The 14,183-nt window shown below is 45.6% G+C and overlaps 1 protein-coding gene across 2 annotated transcripts; it reads right to left on the reverse strand.

The window, feature by feature from the left end:
* Positions 1-1,389: 1,389 nt before the first annotated feature.
* STOML2 (stomatin like 2) lies at positions 1,390-13,799 on the reverse strand. 2 transcript variants are annotated; one of them, XM_089498122.1, is made up of 10 exons: positions 13,693-13,799; positions 11,306-11,467; positions 9,366-9,465; positions 7,187-7,245; positions 6,852-6,953; positions 6,148-6,282; positions 5,359-5,503; positions 3,925-4,004; positions 2,933-3,061; positions 1,390-1,727 (listed from the first exon to the last, which is right to left on the reverse strand). In XM_089498122.1, the coding sequence occupies exons 1-10, from the start codon at positions 13,750-13,752 to the stop codon at positions 1,593-1,595; spliced, it is 1,107 nt and encodes a 368-aa protein (XP_089354248.1). In that variant the 5' UTR covers positions 13,753-13,799; the 3' UTR covers positions 1,390-1,592. The 2 variants fall into 2 exon arrangements, with proteins under 2 accessions (XP_089354248.1, XP_089354256.1); XM_089498130.1 differs by lacking the exon at positions 13,693-13,799 and adding an exon at positions 13,552-13,669.
* Between the last annotated feature and the right edge of the window lie 384 nt (positions 13,800-14,183).

A 14,183-nucleotide genomic window follows, 5' to 3' on the forward strand; every position in this document is an offset into this window, starting at 1 on the left:
TATTGCCCATAGAGCAAAGTACAACAACGTCCCAAATCCACAAAACACTGATACTTTCAATCCTTCAGCCAAAACGCACAAAATGCCAGATGGACTCGTATTTTGTGCTTTCTAGTTGGCCGATTAAAGTATCATTGTTTTGTGGCTTTGGGATGCCATTGTATGTCGCTTGTAAAGTACAATTTTAAACATTTGTCTTGCTCAGTGTCTCTTGCAGCCAACAAAGCATTTCAACAGACAAGTTCATCAGAAAAATACATTTGAGTCCACAATCAAATACAGGCTGTATCCACACTGGAGGAATAATCCGGTTTGACACCGATTTAGAACAGAGTGGGATGGCGACTTATTTAATTATATTTTGAGGATATATATCCCGCCTCTCTCCCACAAAGAGATTCAAGGCAGGTTACAATAATTTCCCTTCATATGGACATTAGACTCCTACTGATGCAACCTAGAATTGCATTGGTCTTTTCTGCTGCCACATCACATGAGCTCATGCTTTCCTTTCAGACTTAGCTGAAATTTTCCGCAAGTCAATCCATGAGACAAGGAGAGATTCCACCTGTTAAGCTCTTGTAGCCCCGGCTTCTCTTGGGCTGAACCAACAGGGGCTTGTTTATTTATTTATTATGGCATTTATACCCCGCCCTTCAGCCCTAATCGCTATCTGAGCGGCTTACAATGATTATTTTTAATAAGACGGCTAATTCCCTCCTTCCAAAGAATGTTGCCCACTCTATTCAGGATCTTGGAGGTTGCCATGTTTGTTCCCACAATGGGACTCAAGGGGCTTCCTTTGGGAAGCAAGAGGCTGAAGTGATGGGAAAACAGCAAAACCAGAATTAGGGAAGGCCTGTGTGGCCAAGAGACATGGCAGCCAAGGTTCCCAAACTAGCTCTCCTCCTGCTTTTGAAGGCTGAGCTCCAAATTTCACAGCCATAAGCATCAGCCTCAAGAACCAAATGGTCAGTGGACTGAAATGAAGGTTCAAGTAGTGGAGACGCCCAGCAAGCAAGCTGTTTGGAGGTGGGGTGCATTTTTTGGGTTGTAGTGCTCTGTTGTCAGATCTGCCCTTGTGGTTAACTACTTACCTTCTGAGAGTTGGATGCTGTTCAGGGAAGAAGCTATGAAAGGAGGAGCTGACTTAGGCAAAAACAGGGTATATTCCATGCATCTGAGGAAGTAGACTTAACCTTATGAAAGCTTATGCTAACATCTTTCTCTCGCTTAGTCAGTCTCAAAGATGCTACAAGATTCCTTTGCATACAGTGTATAAAGGATCAGCCCATTCCTCTTCATCAGGGGTGGACATTCTCACAGCATCCCTCCCCCAAATTATAAAATCCCATGCCAAGGGTAGAAACACCTCCATTTGCTGCTCCATGCAAGAAAGCAGACCAGGACCTGCTCATCTCCCTTTATTACATGATTCAATTCAAATTAGAAAACAAACGTGTGTGTGTGTGTGTGTGTGTTGGTGGGGAGGACACAAGAGTCCAAGGAGAGGGGCTGCAAAGATGTCCCACAGCAGGCACAAGGGTGTGAGGAGAGCTGCTCCTCTGCCCCAGTGCCTGCAGGCATCTCCGTTAGCTGGCACTCGACTGCTCCATCTCAGATTCTTCTATGCTGGAAGGTGGATGTGGCTGGAGGGAGGAGGCGCTCGTGGATTCTGGGGACTTTGCCGGCTGGGCCTTGCTCAGGGAGCTATAGATCCCCATGGCCTATGGGGGAGAAAGAAGGCAAGGTCAGTGAATAGCCCCACAAACACAGTCACACAGCCAGGCCAAGGCAAGATAGAGCAGTGGTGGGGAAGCATACAATCTTCCAGTTGTTATTTGGCTGCCACTCCCAATATCTCTCTCCACTGACTATGCTGGCTAAGGGGCTTCTAGGATTTGAAGTCCCACAACATCCACACAATTCCCACCTCCAAGAAAGAACCTCGAGGGGTTGTACAGATTCTTGCCCTCTGACACCCAGTGGCTGGTGGATTGGCTCACATCTCCCTCTCTGCAGCTGAAAAGCCATACCTGCAGATTAACATTCCCTTCCTCTTTCACCCAGTGATTCCACTACAGCCAACAGGGGCAAACTTGCCCCTTTGCTTCTTTTCCAGGTGAGGCCAGTGCCATCCTGGCAAAGGCTCAAGCCTTTGCTATCACAGAATCATAGAGTTGGAAGAGATTGCAAGGGCCATCCAGTCCAACCCCCTGCCATGCAGGAAATCACAATCAAAGCATCCCGAACAGATGGCCATCCAGCCTCTGCTTAAAGATGTCCAAGGAAGGAAACTCCACTACACTCCAAGGGAGTGTGTTCCACAGTCGAACAGCCCCTACTGTCAGGAAGTTCCTTCTAATGTTGAGGTGGAATCTCTTTTCCTGTAGCTTGCATCCATTGTTCCGGGTCCTGTTCTCTGGAGCAGCAGAAAACAAGCTTGCTCCCTCCTCAACATGACATCCCTTCAAATACAGTGGACCCTCATTATACGCTGGGGTTTGGTTCCAAGATCCCCTGTGTATAATAAAATCCGTGGATGCTCAAGTCCCATTAAATATAATGACATAGCAATATGGTGTACCTTATAAAAAATGGAAAATCAAGAATTGATATTTGAAATTTATACCTTTTTTCTACATTTTTAAACCGTGGATGCTTAAATCCGTGTATAAGAAATCCGTGTATTAGAAGGGCCGACTGTATTACAACAGGGCTATCATATCACCTCTTAACCTTCTCTTCTCCAGGCTAAACATCCCCAGCTCCCTGAGCAGTTCCTCATAGGGCATGGTTTCTAGACCTTCACCATTTCAGTCACCCTCCTTTGGACATGCTCTACTTTCTTAATGTCCTTTTTGAATTGTGGTGCCCAGAACTGGACACAATATTCCAGGTGGGGGCCTGCCTGCTCACATGTCAAACTGACCTGGGCAACCATACTGCTGACGTCTCCTGTGCTGGAAGGCAGGAGGACAGTGTTGGACTCTTTCGCCAGCTTGGAGAAGGCACTCACGTACTGTTCAGCCACAGACAGAGAGGCCGCCGAATTGCCGTTCTAGAGGAGGCAGAGAGAGAAAGTCAGCCAAGGACAATGCATGGGAGGAAGAAGAACCAGCCAGGTCCAGAGGCCTCTGCCTCCCCACTCAAAAAGCACCCCCCTTATAGAGACACTCTCCATGCCACTGCCTAGCCTGCAAACTATGTACGGCTGTCTCTGCCCTACACAAAGCAAGGTTTTAAAAAGCAGAGTCCTCTTGGGTGCAAGCAGGTTTGGTGAATCTCAGGTTAGGCAGATTTTCACTACAGTACCTGTCATTTGCATGTTTTCAAAGCAGGTTGTCCATATAGCAACTAGGAGAAATGCAGCGACTGGCCAGAAGACGAGACCCCTCCCCTCTAATGAGACCACCATTGCAGAATCATGGTCAATCTAACCTACTGCCCATCCCTCCACAGGAGAGGGTCACCTATGCCTGCTTCCATAATGCCCCAAGAGCAAGCATGCCTGCAGTCTGCAAGAATGGGTCGATTAAAGGGGCTTGGAGTGAGTGAGAGAGGGAGCACTGCTGGCTTTCTGCCTGGGGAGGCTCTAAGCAGGACAAGCAGGAGTTATCTGGAAGCTCCCACTTGCTGTCCTTCCAAAGGAAATTTCCAGGACAGAGTGATCAAAAAAGGAGATAAACCCAGAGTCTGGAGGAAGGTATGCTGGTGACCCAAGAAACACTCACCCCCAACCCACATTTATGGTGTCTGCTTTAGCCCAAGAGAGAAACTCAGGACTCAAAAGCAGACCAAAGGGGGACGGAAGAACCCTAGCAACATGAAGGCCAACTCTCCCCCCACCCCTGGGTTTGCGAGAGGTGGCAGCCTGGCCTGGCCAACACAATTCCCCTCTTGCCATGCCTCTTCCCTTGTCACCTGCTGTGCCAGGGCAGATGCTAGGAGACGGATCGCTTCTGCTTTGGCCTGAGCCTTTGCCAGGATGGCACTGGCCTCACCTGGAAAAGAAGCAAAGGGGCAAGTGAGGCCAACTGAGCATCTGACAGAGCAAACCCACCCAGGCACCCAGCCTCCGTTCTCCATCCTGGAACCTGGTCTCTCAGGCCCCCTCTGGCCTCAGACACATGCATTTGGGAGCCAAAGGGGGATGGTTCAACAAACACCCCCCAGACCACCCTGCCCTTCTAAGCAAAGGCCTTGAACAACAGAGTCTTGTGCAACCTGTGGAGTTTTCAGCTTCTATCTCAGTGCTGCCTATATCAAATGTGTGGGCTTTTTACTCTTGACCCACTCAATGTGAAGACATCCACAGTGTTCTCTCCAAATAACTCAGGGTTTTCCTTGATCTCTGCCACACGTAAGGACTTCTTCCTGACCACTCTCCCATTGTGACTCCAATTGTGCTGCTACAATGGCAGAAGCTGGCGCGAGTGACAGGGGCAGTCTAAGTGTCCTCAAGGTTCGTATGAAGATTTATGCTACTTTTATCACTAAAAGAACTCCACCCTTCCATCTTCAATGCTCCCACCATGGACACCTGTCTGAAACTGCTCTCCAAATGATGATGATTCCAGAGGCCAAAAGTGTATAAAAACAAAAAACAAACCTTATCTACAGAAGTTAAACATAACACATCAGATTATTTATATGTAACATTTAAATCATCTTGCTCTCTCTTCTCAGACTGAATCAGACCCATACTTAACTCAAACTTCCTTCTCTCACTCCAACCCTAATTTCAGTCTAACCCCCTTAAACTCTTTTTCCAGCTGCACTCTTCTGAAGCCCAAAGCTGCACTACTCTTCCACTCAAAATGAACTTCCAATTGTCATTCACCAACTGCAAATCTCCTTAAACATTCCACTAATCACTATTCACTTTAACCTTCTATTCTCTCCCCCTTCCCAACAGCTAAAGGTAGTCCCTTCACATGAATGTCCAACCGTATCTGACTGTACGGGGCAGTGTTCATTTCCGTTTCTAAGCCGAAGAGCCAGTGTTGTCCGAGTACTGCTCAGGTGGTAAAGTGGCCAGCATGACTGCACCGAACAGCTGTTACCTTCCCACCAAAGTGCTACCTATTTATCTACTTGCATTTGCATGTTTTCGAACTGCTACGCTGGCAGAAGCTGGGACTAGTGACAGGAGCTCATCCCAGCATGCGGCACTTGGGCCTCGAATTGCCAACCTTCTGATCTTCCGACTTGGCATCTTAACCACTAAGCCACTGCATCTTAACCACTAACCACTACTTACCTCATACTCACACAATAAATCCAGCAACAATGATAGATATCCACCCATGACCTCACACAGCCATTCCCCCCTCCTGCTCCAAAGCCTCCACTTACCTGCCGCCTGGTTGATCTGCTCTGCTTTTTCTGCCTCAGAGGCCAGAATCTGAGCCTGCTTCCGCCCCTCAGCCACATTGATGGCAGACTCCCGCGTGCCTTCTGACTCCAGGACAGTTGCCCGCTTACGCCTCTCGGCCTCCACCTGGAACCAAAAGTATCACTTGTGGGTGGATGGAGTATTCCAACATCGTTTTTAAAAGCACCCTCCATCTGATGCTCTCACACACATTCTTTGGCAGGAGCCTCAACAACAACATTCCTGACCATTTGAAACAACTCTTTGAGGAGCGTTCTCAGAGGGGGGTGCTCAACTCCTTGGCCATTGGCCTGTGGGCACTCTGTTTTGTCCCCTGTGCAACTTAACATCAACATGAAACTGCTGGGAGACTTGCTTGGAGTTTTGGAGTCAGGTATCACCAGTAGACTGGTGACACACAGCTCTGTTGCTCCTTTGCTTCCCATCTCATCCAGGAGCCTCTGGAGTTGAGTGCAGAAACAAACAAAGAAAACTGGAGTGCACATGAATGTTCCACAACTCCTCCTAATAGCTATGAGAAATGAGCAACAGGTTGCTAAGGAGGACACTTATCCTCCCAATTCATTTCCAGCTGTGCATCTTTTGCCTGTCTCAGGCTACAGCAAAACTCTCTAACCAGTCCTACAAAACACAAAATAACCCCTACTGTGCCACTGGCCCCTGAGATTAACTAGGACTGTAATCCCCACCTGCCTTGTGGCTGAAGCCAAAGTTGCTACACTGTTATCTCAACCCCCCAGCTCCCTGACCTGCATCTGCATGGACTCCTTCACCCGGGGCGGCACATGGATGTCCTTGATCTCGTAGCGAAGGCACCGGATGCCCCAGTAGTCAGAGGCCTGGTTTATGGCATCCACAATGCTGGCGTTGAGACTTTCACGCTCCTAGGAAAGCAAAGGTAGATCAGAGGGGCCAGTGAATGAGGTGGCCACCCTTGAGCTAATGGCACCACAGGAGCAGGAGTGGCCACCTTCATCTGCGAGCAGCCATTCTGACCTGAAAACCCATGGACAATTGGTCCCACTTCTCCTCCAGTCCTGTGCCAGTCCGTCAAAGCCCCACAATTTTTATTAATGGTGCAATTTGGAGGCTAAAATTGCCTCATTGTACTTAAGAACAGCACCCTAAGCCACCCCAAATGCACCCTAAAAAAGAAACCCCTCCCCAAACTCCCAATGTCTCCATTTCCCCTCTCCAGAAGTGTGCTATTACTATTTTGAGGGTGAAATGGAGGGAAGATAAGGTATTTTGACATCATCAGGTAGTGATGTGCCCAGTGGTTGTGGGGATTGCTTGCGATCCCAAGGCAGTTGCCCAGCCCTGACTAATAACAATGGCTCTGTGGGGCAGAGATCTTCCCCTCTCCTGTCAGAAACCAGGCCAAACCTCCCATTACACAGTCCCAGTCCACTGCATGGGCAGCTACAAAGACAGCTCCCTTCCTGCCTCTCACCCGGAAGACTTTATCGAGGGAGAGCTTTCCCAGCTCTGATCGCATGGTCGTCTGGGCAAGCTGGGTCACAGCATACTCTGGGTCCTCCACTCCATAGCTAGCCTGGTGGAGGAAAAAGACAGTCAGAAGAGATTTAAGGGAACAAAAGAGCAGCCCTGGGTGTCCTTAACTGGCCTCTGAAGCCCAAACACCGGAAGAAAAGGTCTCATCACCTCTCAGTCCCAGAAAAGCACAGCAGAGCCTTAGCAGTGCGGACCCATCTGGGCCTCCGAATGGACCCTGTGCAGCCTTGGCTAGCTCAAACTACCAAGGCTCCCCACTGTCCCAGAGGGTACCTTGTATGGGTCCATGATGCGCAAGTAGAGAACGCCATCTATCTGGAGAGTCACATTATCTGCAAGAACATAGGAATGGTTTTAGGGGAACGAGAAGGAAGCTTTACTGTTGAAAATGAGCCAAGAGATTAAAACCAAATGCTTGGAAACCAGCAGGCATAAGCTCAGTCTCAGCAAAGATAATGGTCTTCCCATCCCAAACAAAAACAAAACAGTCAAGGTCCTGTAGGGGGGCTCCATTAAAAATCCCGGGGCAGGGAAGGGAGGAAACCAGTGTCAAGATTGAGGCCTCTGGGAACTAACTTATTTATGGGGAAAGAGTTTCAATAATCGGCTGTATTATCTATATGTTCTCCTTCCTAATAAATAAGTTCTTAAAATGCTTTTCATTCTGTTGATGTTTCCAGTATATTTAATTTTATATGCTTTTAGCAATGCAAGTTTGTGTTGATTCCTGTTATAATTTTTGTAAATGCTTTGACTCCTAGGGCTGGGATAAGGGCAGGATTCATATAAGGAAATAAAGAAACAATTGGTAGATCTCAGTCTCCAAAGAGAGGACCAGGCTGCTCTCAAGGAAAGGGGGTAAGTTAGAGGCAGTTCCTCTTAGGAAAAGAGCAATGATTTTGTTCCAAATGACATAAATATCACGTGGTTAAGGAGTCCATCTAGAAATAGTAAAATATTTCCCTCAAATCATATAGCAGAGAAGACCCAATGCCAATATTGTTGAGGGATAAGTGATGTTAGTTGTCATGGCCAGCCAAGATCAGCTCTCGGAGGATGAGGAGGAGGATGAGCCTCCTCCAGAGCAAGGGCTGATTGAGGCTATGCCAGGTGTTAGTTCTACTCTGCCAGGTCCCAGCTGTGCTTCCCCAGCCCCAGAGCAGGAGGTCCAACCAGGTCCTAGTGCTGAGGAGAGGCCTCCTATGGTGCCACAGCCTAGTGGTGACTCTGGAGACGAGGCTTGCCTGCAGATGCCTTCTTATCAAGAGAGAAGGGCCGAGAGTGCTTGCAGGTGCAGATCCAGGAGGATTGCAGAAAGACAATTAGCAAACCAGCCTCAGGTGGCTTGAGGGAGAGCTTCCCTGATTTAAGTGGGAGAGAGGCTTGAGTTTGTTGCTAGAGTTTATTGCATGAGCCCTTGGTGTGATTGCTGTTGCTCTAGCTCCTGACATCTTGTTACCTTGCTACCTTGGACCGGACCTTTGTTACCTCTTGGCTATTGTGACCTCGGACTGTTTTGACCATGCTGCTTTCTGGCTTCCTGACTTTGGCTCATCTTTTGGTACGCTTGACTTTCTGTAACCCCAACATCGGCTTGTTTCCTCGGCTTGCTCTTAGACTGCTTCTCCACAAGGTTTGTTTTGCTTACACGTGTTGGCTGAAGGCTTGGTTATCAGCATAAGTCAGAGATTGCTGGCAGCAATCCCGGACACTAGTAGAATTCTATACTTCATTCCCATCTGGATTGTGCCCCCACTTTGTGTTCATACAGCTCTGCAGCCAATGCTGGGTAAAGTCAAACAAGGCAAGGAGCTGTGAATATTGTCAAGCCTAGTTCTCCAATATCTTTCTTGGGCCTGCTAAAAACATCCAGATTTGTTTTAAAAAACACCTCTTCACCAACTCCCATGACTTTCCTGCCATGTGCCTGCTGCCAACCCTGGAACAATTTAGTACTTAAGACGTTTCCCTGCATCTGAAATGCAAAATCTGTATGCTGTGCATAAGAAAAACAAACCCATGCATCTATAAGCCAGTACTCCACACCTCTTTGACAAAGATTTTTTGTTGTTGTTGCTCTAAATCAGTGATTGCCAACCTTTGGTCCTCCAGGTGATTTGGACTTCACCTCTCACAATTCATGACTGTTGGCCAAGTTGTCTGGGACTTCTGGGAGCTGAGGTCTGAAACAAATAGAGACCCAAAGCTTGGGAACCACTGATCTAGATAAATTCAGTACTGTGGTCTTTCAGTGAAAACAGAGAGAGATCACTCTGCCTCTGATTAAGCAAGACAAACTTGCATTAAGAGGCAAGATGGGAATGGGATCCCATAAAACAATGGGGTCACTAGTGTTAACAGAGGCTCTTCTAAATTACCCAACGCATGACCCACTCATGTGCTAGGCCCCCTCCCCACTTGGTTCTTCAGCACCCCAGACAGATCTACTCACCATGTGTAACAGCCGACTGCTCTGGCACGTTTATGACAATTTCTTTGAGGCTCTGCACATAGCGAATGCGATCCAGAACTGGGATCAGGAAGTTCAGTCCCTGACAAGGGCAAAGAAAGAGAGACATCTTTCTTCAGAAACACTACCTTGCATCCTACAATTTGCAATGCTATACTATACCCTCATTTTGTACTGGGGTAGAGGGACCTAGAAATTATCTGTGTGAGCAACAGTATACAAGGTCCCTGGTCTTATCTCTTATCTCAGTGCACAATAAGAAGACTCACAATAAGGAGTCTCACAGTTTCTATCTTTGAAGCTAGTTTTAAGACACAAATTAAGAAACTAGTTACTCATGCTGAACACAATGGGACTAAACGTACAGCAAACATCTTGAACACACTCCATCTTTGAAAGCTGGCATTTTCCCTCTCACTCAAACATGAGACACAGCAGCACCTTCTCTTGACAGGGTGGGAAACACACAAACCCTTCAGGCTTATTGAACTGCAAATCCCAGCATTTATTATCACTGACCATGTTGACTGGGACTGCTGGGAGTTACAGTCCAACAACATCCAAAGGGCTGCAGGATTTCCACTTATCCCTGATCAAATGAAGCTGCAGGATCTCTTCCAAACAGTGAACCAAAATGTAAGAGTAAGAAAATCTCTATTTCTTCCTGGCAATGCAACTGATAAAGTTGACTCTGTTTCCTAGAAAGCTGTGCCGCAAGAGTTGACCGTTCCTCCTGAGATTATTTTCTTACTCATCATCATCATCTTCTTACTCAACATTTGGAACTGCTAACCACTGTCCTAACCGGCACCATCCTTGCTCTGCTATCTCTTTAAAAAGCCCAGGTCTGGGGAAAAATGATAAGGCAGAAATTGTCCCTGTGTTCTCTTGACACCTACTTATCTTTAAGTCTTATCTTCTTTGGAGGCATCGTCCTAATTCCGGTTACCAACAAGGCACCCACTGTCTTCCTCACCTGCCATATTAGGCAACTCTGCTTTCCCTGTTTTAACAGACTGTAGCACCAGGTTCATCCTGGAAAAGTGTTGGGGAACAGTGGGATGCAGCAGCAGCAGCAGCAGAAGAGGAAGGCCTGGATGGACTCAGTCAAGGAAGCTACAGCTGCGGTCCTGAATTTGTGAGACCTGAGCAAAGCTGTTGATAGCTAGGGCTTACAGCAGTATGCAGAGAAATTCAAAATCTTTTGGGTGTGGAAATGAAGTAGCAAGTCCGGAAATGAAGTCCAGCTACTTCATTTCCATACACAAAGGATTTTGACTCTGAATGGACATTCTCACATAACTATGGCATATATAGGTCTGTCTCTGGCTTCCATTCCACCAAAGGCATCTGAGGAAGTAGTTTGGAGCCTAAGAAAGCTCATGCTACCAACGTCTTCCTTTCAGTTAGTCTCAAAAGTGCTACAAGATCTCTCTACATACTGATTCTACAGACTAATACAGCTATACCTTTGCATTCTAGCACTCCAGAAAGCATCAAATTTAGCTGAATGGAGTGGAAATCCATCAACCTCTTCAGGAAATTTGCCCAGGTAGCTTTCTATGCTGCTAATTTCTTTCTTCCAGTTAGTCTCAAAGGTGCTACAAGATCTCTCTAGATGTCTACAGACTAACACGGCTATATCTTTGAATTCTGCCATTACCACTATGGAGGGCTTACAGCAGTTTCTCATTCAAAAGATCACTATCAAGTCAAAACATGTAATACCAACAAAGCACCAGACTGGAGTGAATGCAAGTGTGAAGCCCAGTTCCAAGTATCTGGACCTCTCTTTTTCTGTTTTTATCACCATATTATAAAGCGAAGACTACCATAACTCCAAAATCTTCTCAGTTATCACAGATGTGCTGGATTTAAACCCTAGTGTGTCGGCCCATTTGAGGCAGAAGTGGTGTCCTTACCGGCTCCAGGATGCGATGGAACCTGCCCATCCGCTCCACCACCCAGGCTTCCTGCTGCGGCACAAAGAGGACCACTGTGTTCATGGGGAGGCTGGAGGACCATCTCTGGGGCACCGCCGCCAGCCAGGCAGTGTGCGCCGGTCGCCTGCAGCTCTGCAAAGACTTGGGAGGGAAGTGGGAAGAGTTTAAAAGGACATACACAGCCTCTGCCTACTGTGAGATGGGAGAGCAAGCAGAGGCAAGGAAGGGGAGGCAATCCTGCCCAACGTCATTCGCACCAGGGCCAACTTTTGTCATTACAGACAGAGGCTTGTGCAGAAACCTCCACTGGTTGCCCCCTGCCCCTCCCCAATATATTTGGGGCTTTTCAAGGATTTTAAACTTCAGCTCCCAGAGTCCCTGCTAGCAGAGATTTCTGGGAACTGAAGCCTCCAAGAGATTCTCTGAAATCAAGCAAAATCATAGACTCGTCATGTTTAAATAGACCCCCAAAGGCCATCTAACCCAACCACTTCAGCCATGCAGGAAAGCACAACTGCAGCGCTCCTGAAAGATACCCAAAACCACTGCTTAGGAACTTCCAAAGTGGAGAGGGCACCCCACAAAGGGAACCCTTTTCACTGCCCCACAGCTCTTGCCATCAATAATTAACTCCTAAGGATATATTTGAGTCTATTTATTACATTTATATGCCACCCTTTCCCCAAAATGGGATTCAAGGTGGCTTGAAAGTTCAGCTGAAACACTAATTTACAAGGGTTACAATGAAATTAAACCTCAATATTGTTTAAAACATGACAGAAGACAACTAAAAACCACAGATAAAGATTGAGTCTCCCTTGTCTGGAATTCCAAAATGTACACAAAGTTGGTCTCATGCGCAAAACCATGTTCAAAAATACTAGGTATACCCAAAGCTAGTTATAAACAATGTGTGTATCATATAAAAATAATGACTGTTATAATGTAAAATATACTCATTTATATAATCAAATAACATACTATATTCTATATATAATATACTATATGCTATGATATATATAATATATATTATACTTTATAACATATTATATTGATGATATATTATACAATATATGTTACAAATAATACATATATTAGATAATATATATTTTATTATATAATATTATATAATATTACATTATATATATATATATATTGTTAACTTTACATATAATATATATTATATACATTATAATTATATACTAATACTACTAATAATAATAATACTTATTTATATCCCACCTCTCCCCAGATACAGTATATAAATATTATAGTAATATAACATAGCATATACACAATATTTATAGTATATAGCGTGTGTGTGTGTGTGTATACACACACACACACACACACACACTATTTACATATACTATATGTTGATAATATTGTAGCATTTGTTACCAGAGAGGACAAAATACTTGGGATTATTTTATTATTATATTGCTATAATTTTAACAATAAAAATTATTTGGGGAGGGTTATAAAATTCTAGAGATAAAACCCTTTTGGGGAATGTCTATAATGAGAGAAGTCAGTTTGCTTTGTGTTCCCACTTGGCTCCCGTCTCCGAGATAAAAGCCAATACAAAACACAACGCATTTTGTGTGTCTTTAAAAGTGGTTGTTGTTTTTTAATTTTTGGATCGACACGTTTTTAACGGTTTTGTATTTTTTAAATCTTGTCCTTAATTAGAAATAAAAAGAGACAATTCACGAGGATGTTTCCGGTTCAAATATTTGACACGGCTCTTGTCTCCTTTAACACAGAAAACCCTCGGAAAGCATAATTTTTTAAAGTATGTTTTCTAATTCTGTTTTTAAAACTGTATTTTTAAAACACCTTTTTTATATTTTTAAAGTTTGTTTTTAAGTTGTTTTTAAAGTTGTATTGTTACGTTTATTTTAAAGTATCTTTTATTATTTTGAAGCGTGTCTTTTAATTCTGTTTTTAAAGTTGAGCGGCTTCACAGCATTAAAACAAACATTGCAGTTAAAAGCATAGAAAAAAGCACATTAAAAGGTTATTAAATTATTACAATACAATTTTTTATTTATACTATATTTTTAATGTTTAAACTATATATATATATATATATTTAAATATTTAATAGATGGTTTTTTAATAGTTGTATTTATTTTTCCAGAGCATCTTTTGGGAGCCGCCTGGGGCCCAAGCGAGGAGAAAGGCGGCCTACAAATAAAGGAAGAGATCAATGAGGAAAATACTTAGTTTATAATGAAGGAAACGTTCCAGAAATCTGAAATGAATGCTAAACTCCGAGCCTTTTTGGTTCCAGGAAGAAGGGAGGCCCAGCCTGCGCCTAAGCCCTGCTGCTTTGGACATGGGTCCATGGCGGCGGAGCATACCTCCCTGAGGCGGAGGCCCCCGGCCAGGAGCCGCGACGACGCCCGGAGCGAACCCAGCATCACTCCCTCGCCGCCTGGCCCTCACAGGAAGCCGGTCCGTCCCCGAAAACAGTCCCCGAGGTCACTTCCGGAACTCCCTCTCTAGGAGGGCGAAAGAGCATGGAGACACAACAGCCTGGGCCGCTCTAGACGTGGCCAGACCATAGAGACTTCCTGTGTAGCGCTCCCGATCGAGCCCTCCCTCGCCCACTTCCGAAATGCCAGCATCGCTCCGGTCCGTCCCCGAAAACAATCCCTTCGCTCACTTCCGTCTCCCTCGCACCTCTCTAGGACGGAGCGAGACCACAGAGACTCAAGAAATGCCGCTCTGGACGGGCCGGAAGTCGTCTTCCGGTGGCACAGTGCGTAAGTGACAGAACCATAGAGAGAAGTAAAAGACTTCCCTGTGGCTCAGCCGAGCGATCCCTTCTTCGCCCACTTCCCGCAAACGC

Source organism: Sceloporus occidentalis, unplaced genomic scaffold, assembly GCF_023333645.1.
Source record: "Sceloporus occidentalis isolate IW3139 unplaced genomic scaffold, rSceOcc1.0.p SCAF_1, whole genome shotgun sequence".
NCBI lineage: Eukaryota > Metazoa > Chordata > Lepidosauria > Squamata > Phrynosomatidae > Sceloporus > Sceloporus occidentalis.

Coding starts and splice junctions, on each gene's coding strand:
- STOML2 (XM_089498122.1), bottom strand. CDS start 13,752: ATGCTGGGTTCGCTCCGGGCGTCGTCGCGGCTCCTGGCCGGGGGCCTC. Junction 5,504..6,147: donor AGGAGTCCATGCAGATGCAG/GTCAGGGAGCTG, acceptor TTTTGGTTCCAG/GTGGAGGCCGAGAGGCGTAA. Junction 1,728..2,932: donor TCAGCAGTATGGTTGCCCAG/GTCAGTTTGACA, acceptor TCTCCCCCATAG/GCCATGGGGATCTATAGCTC.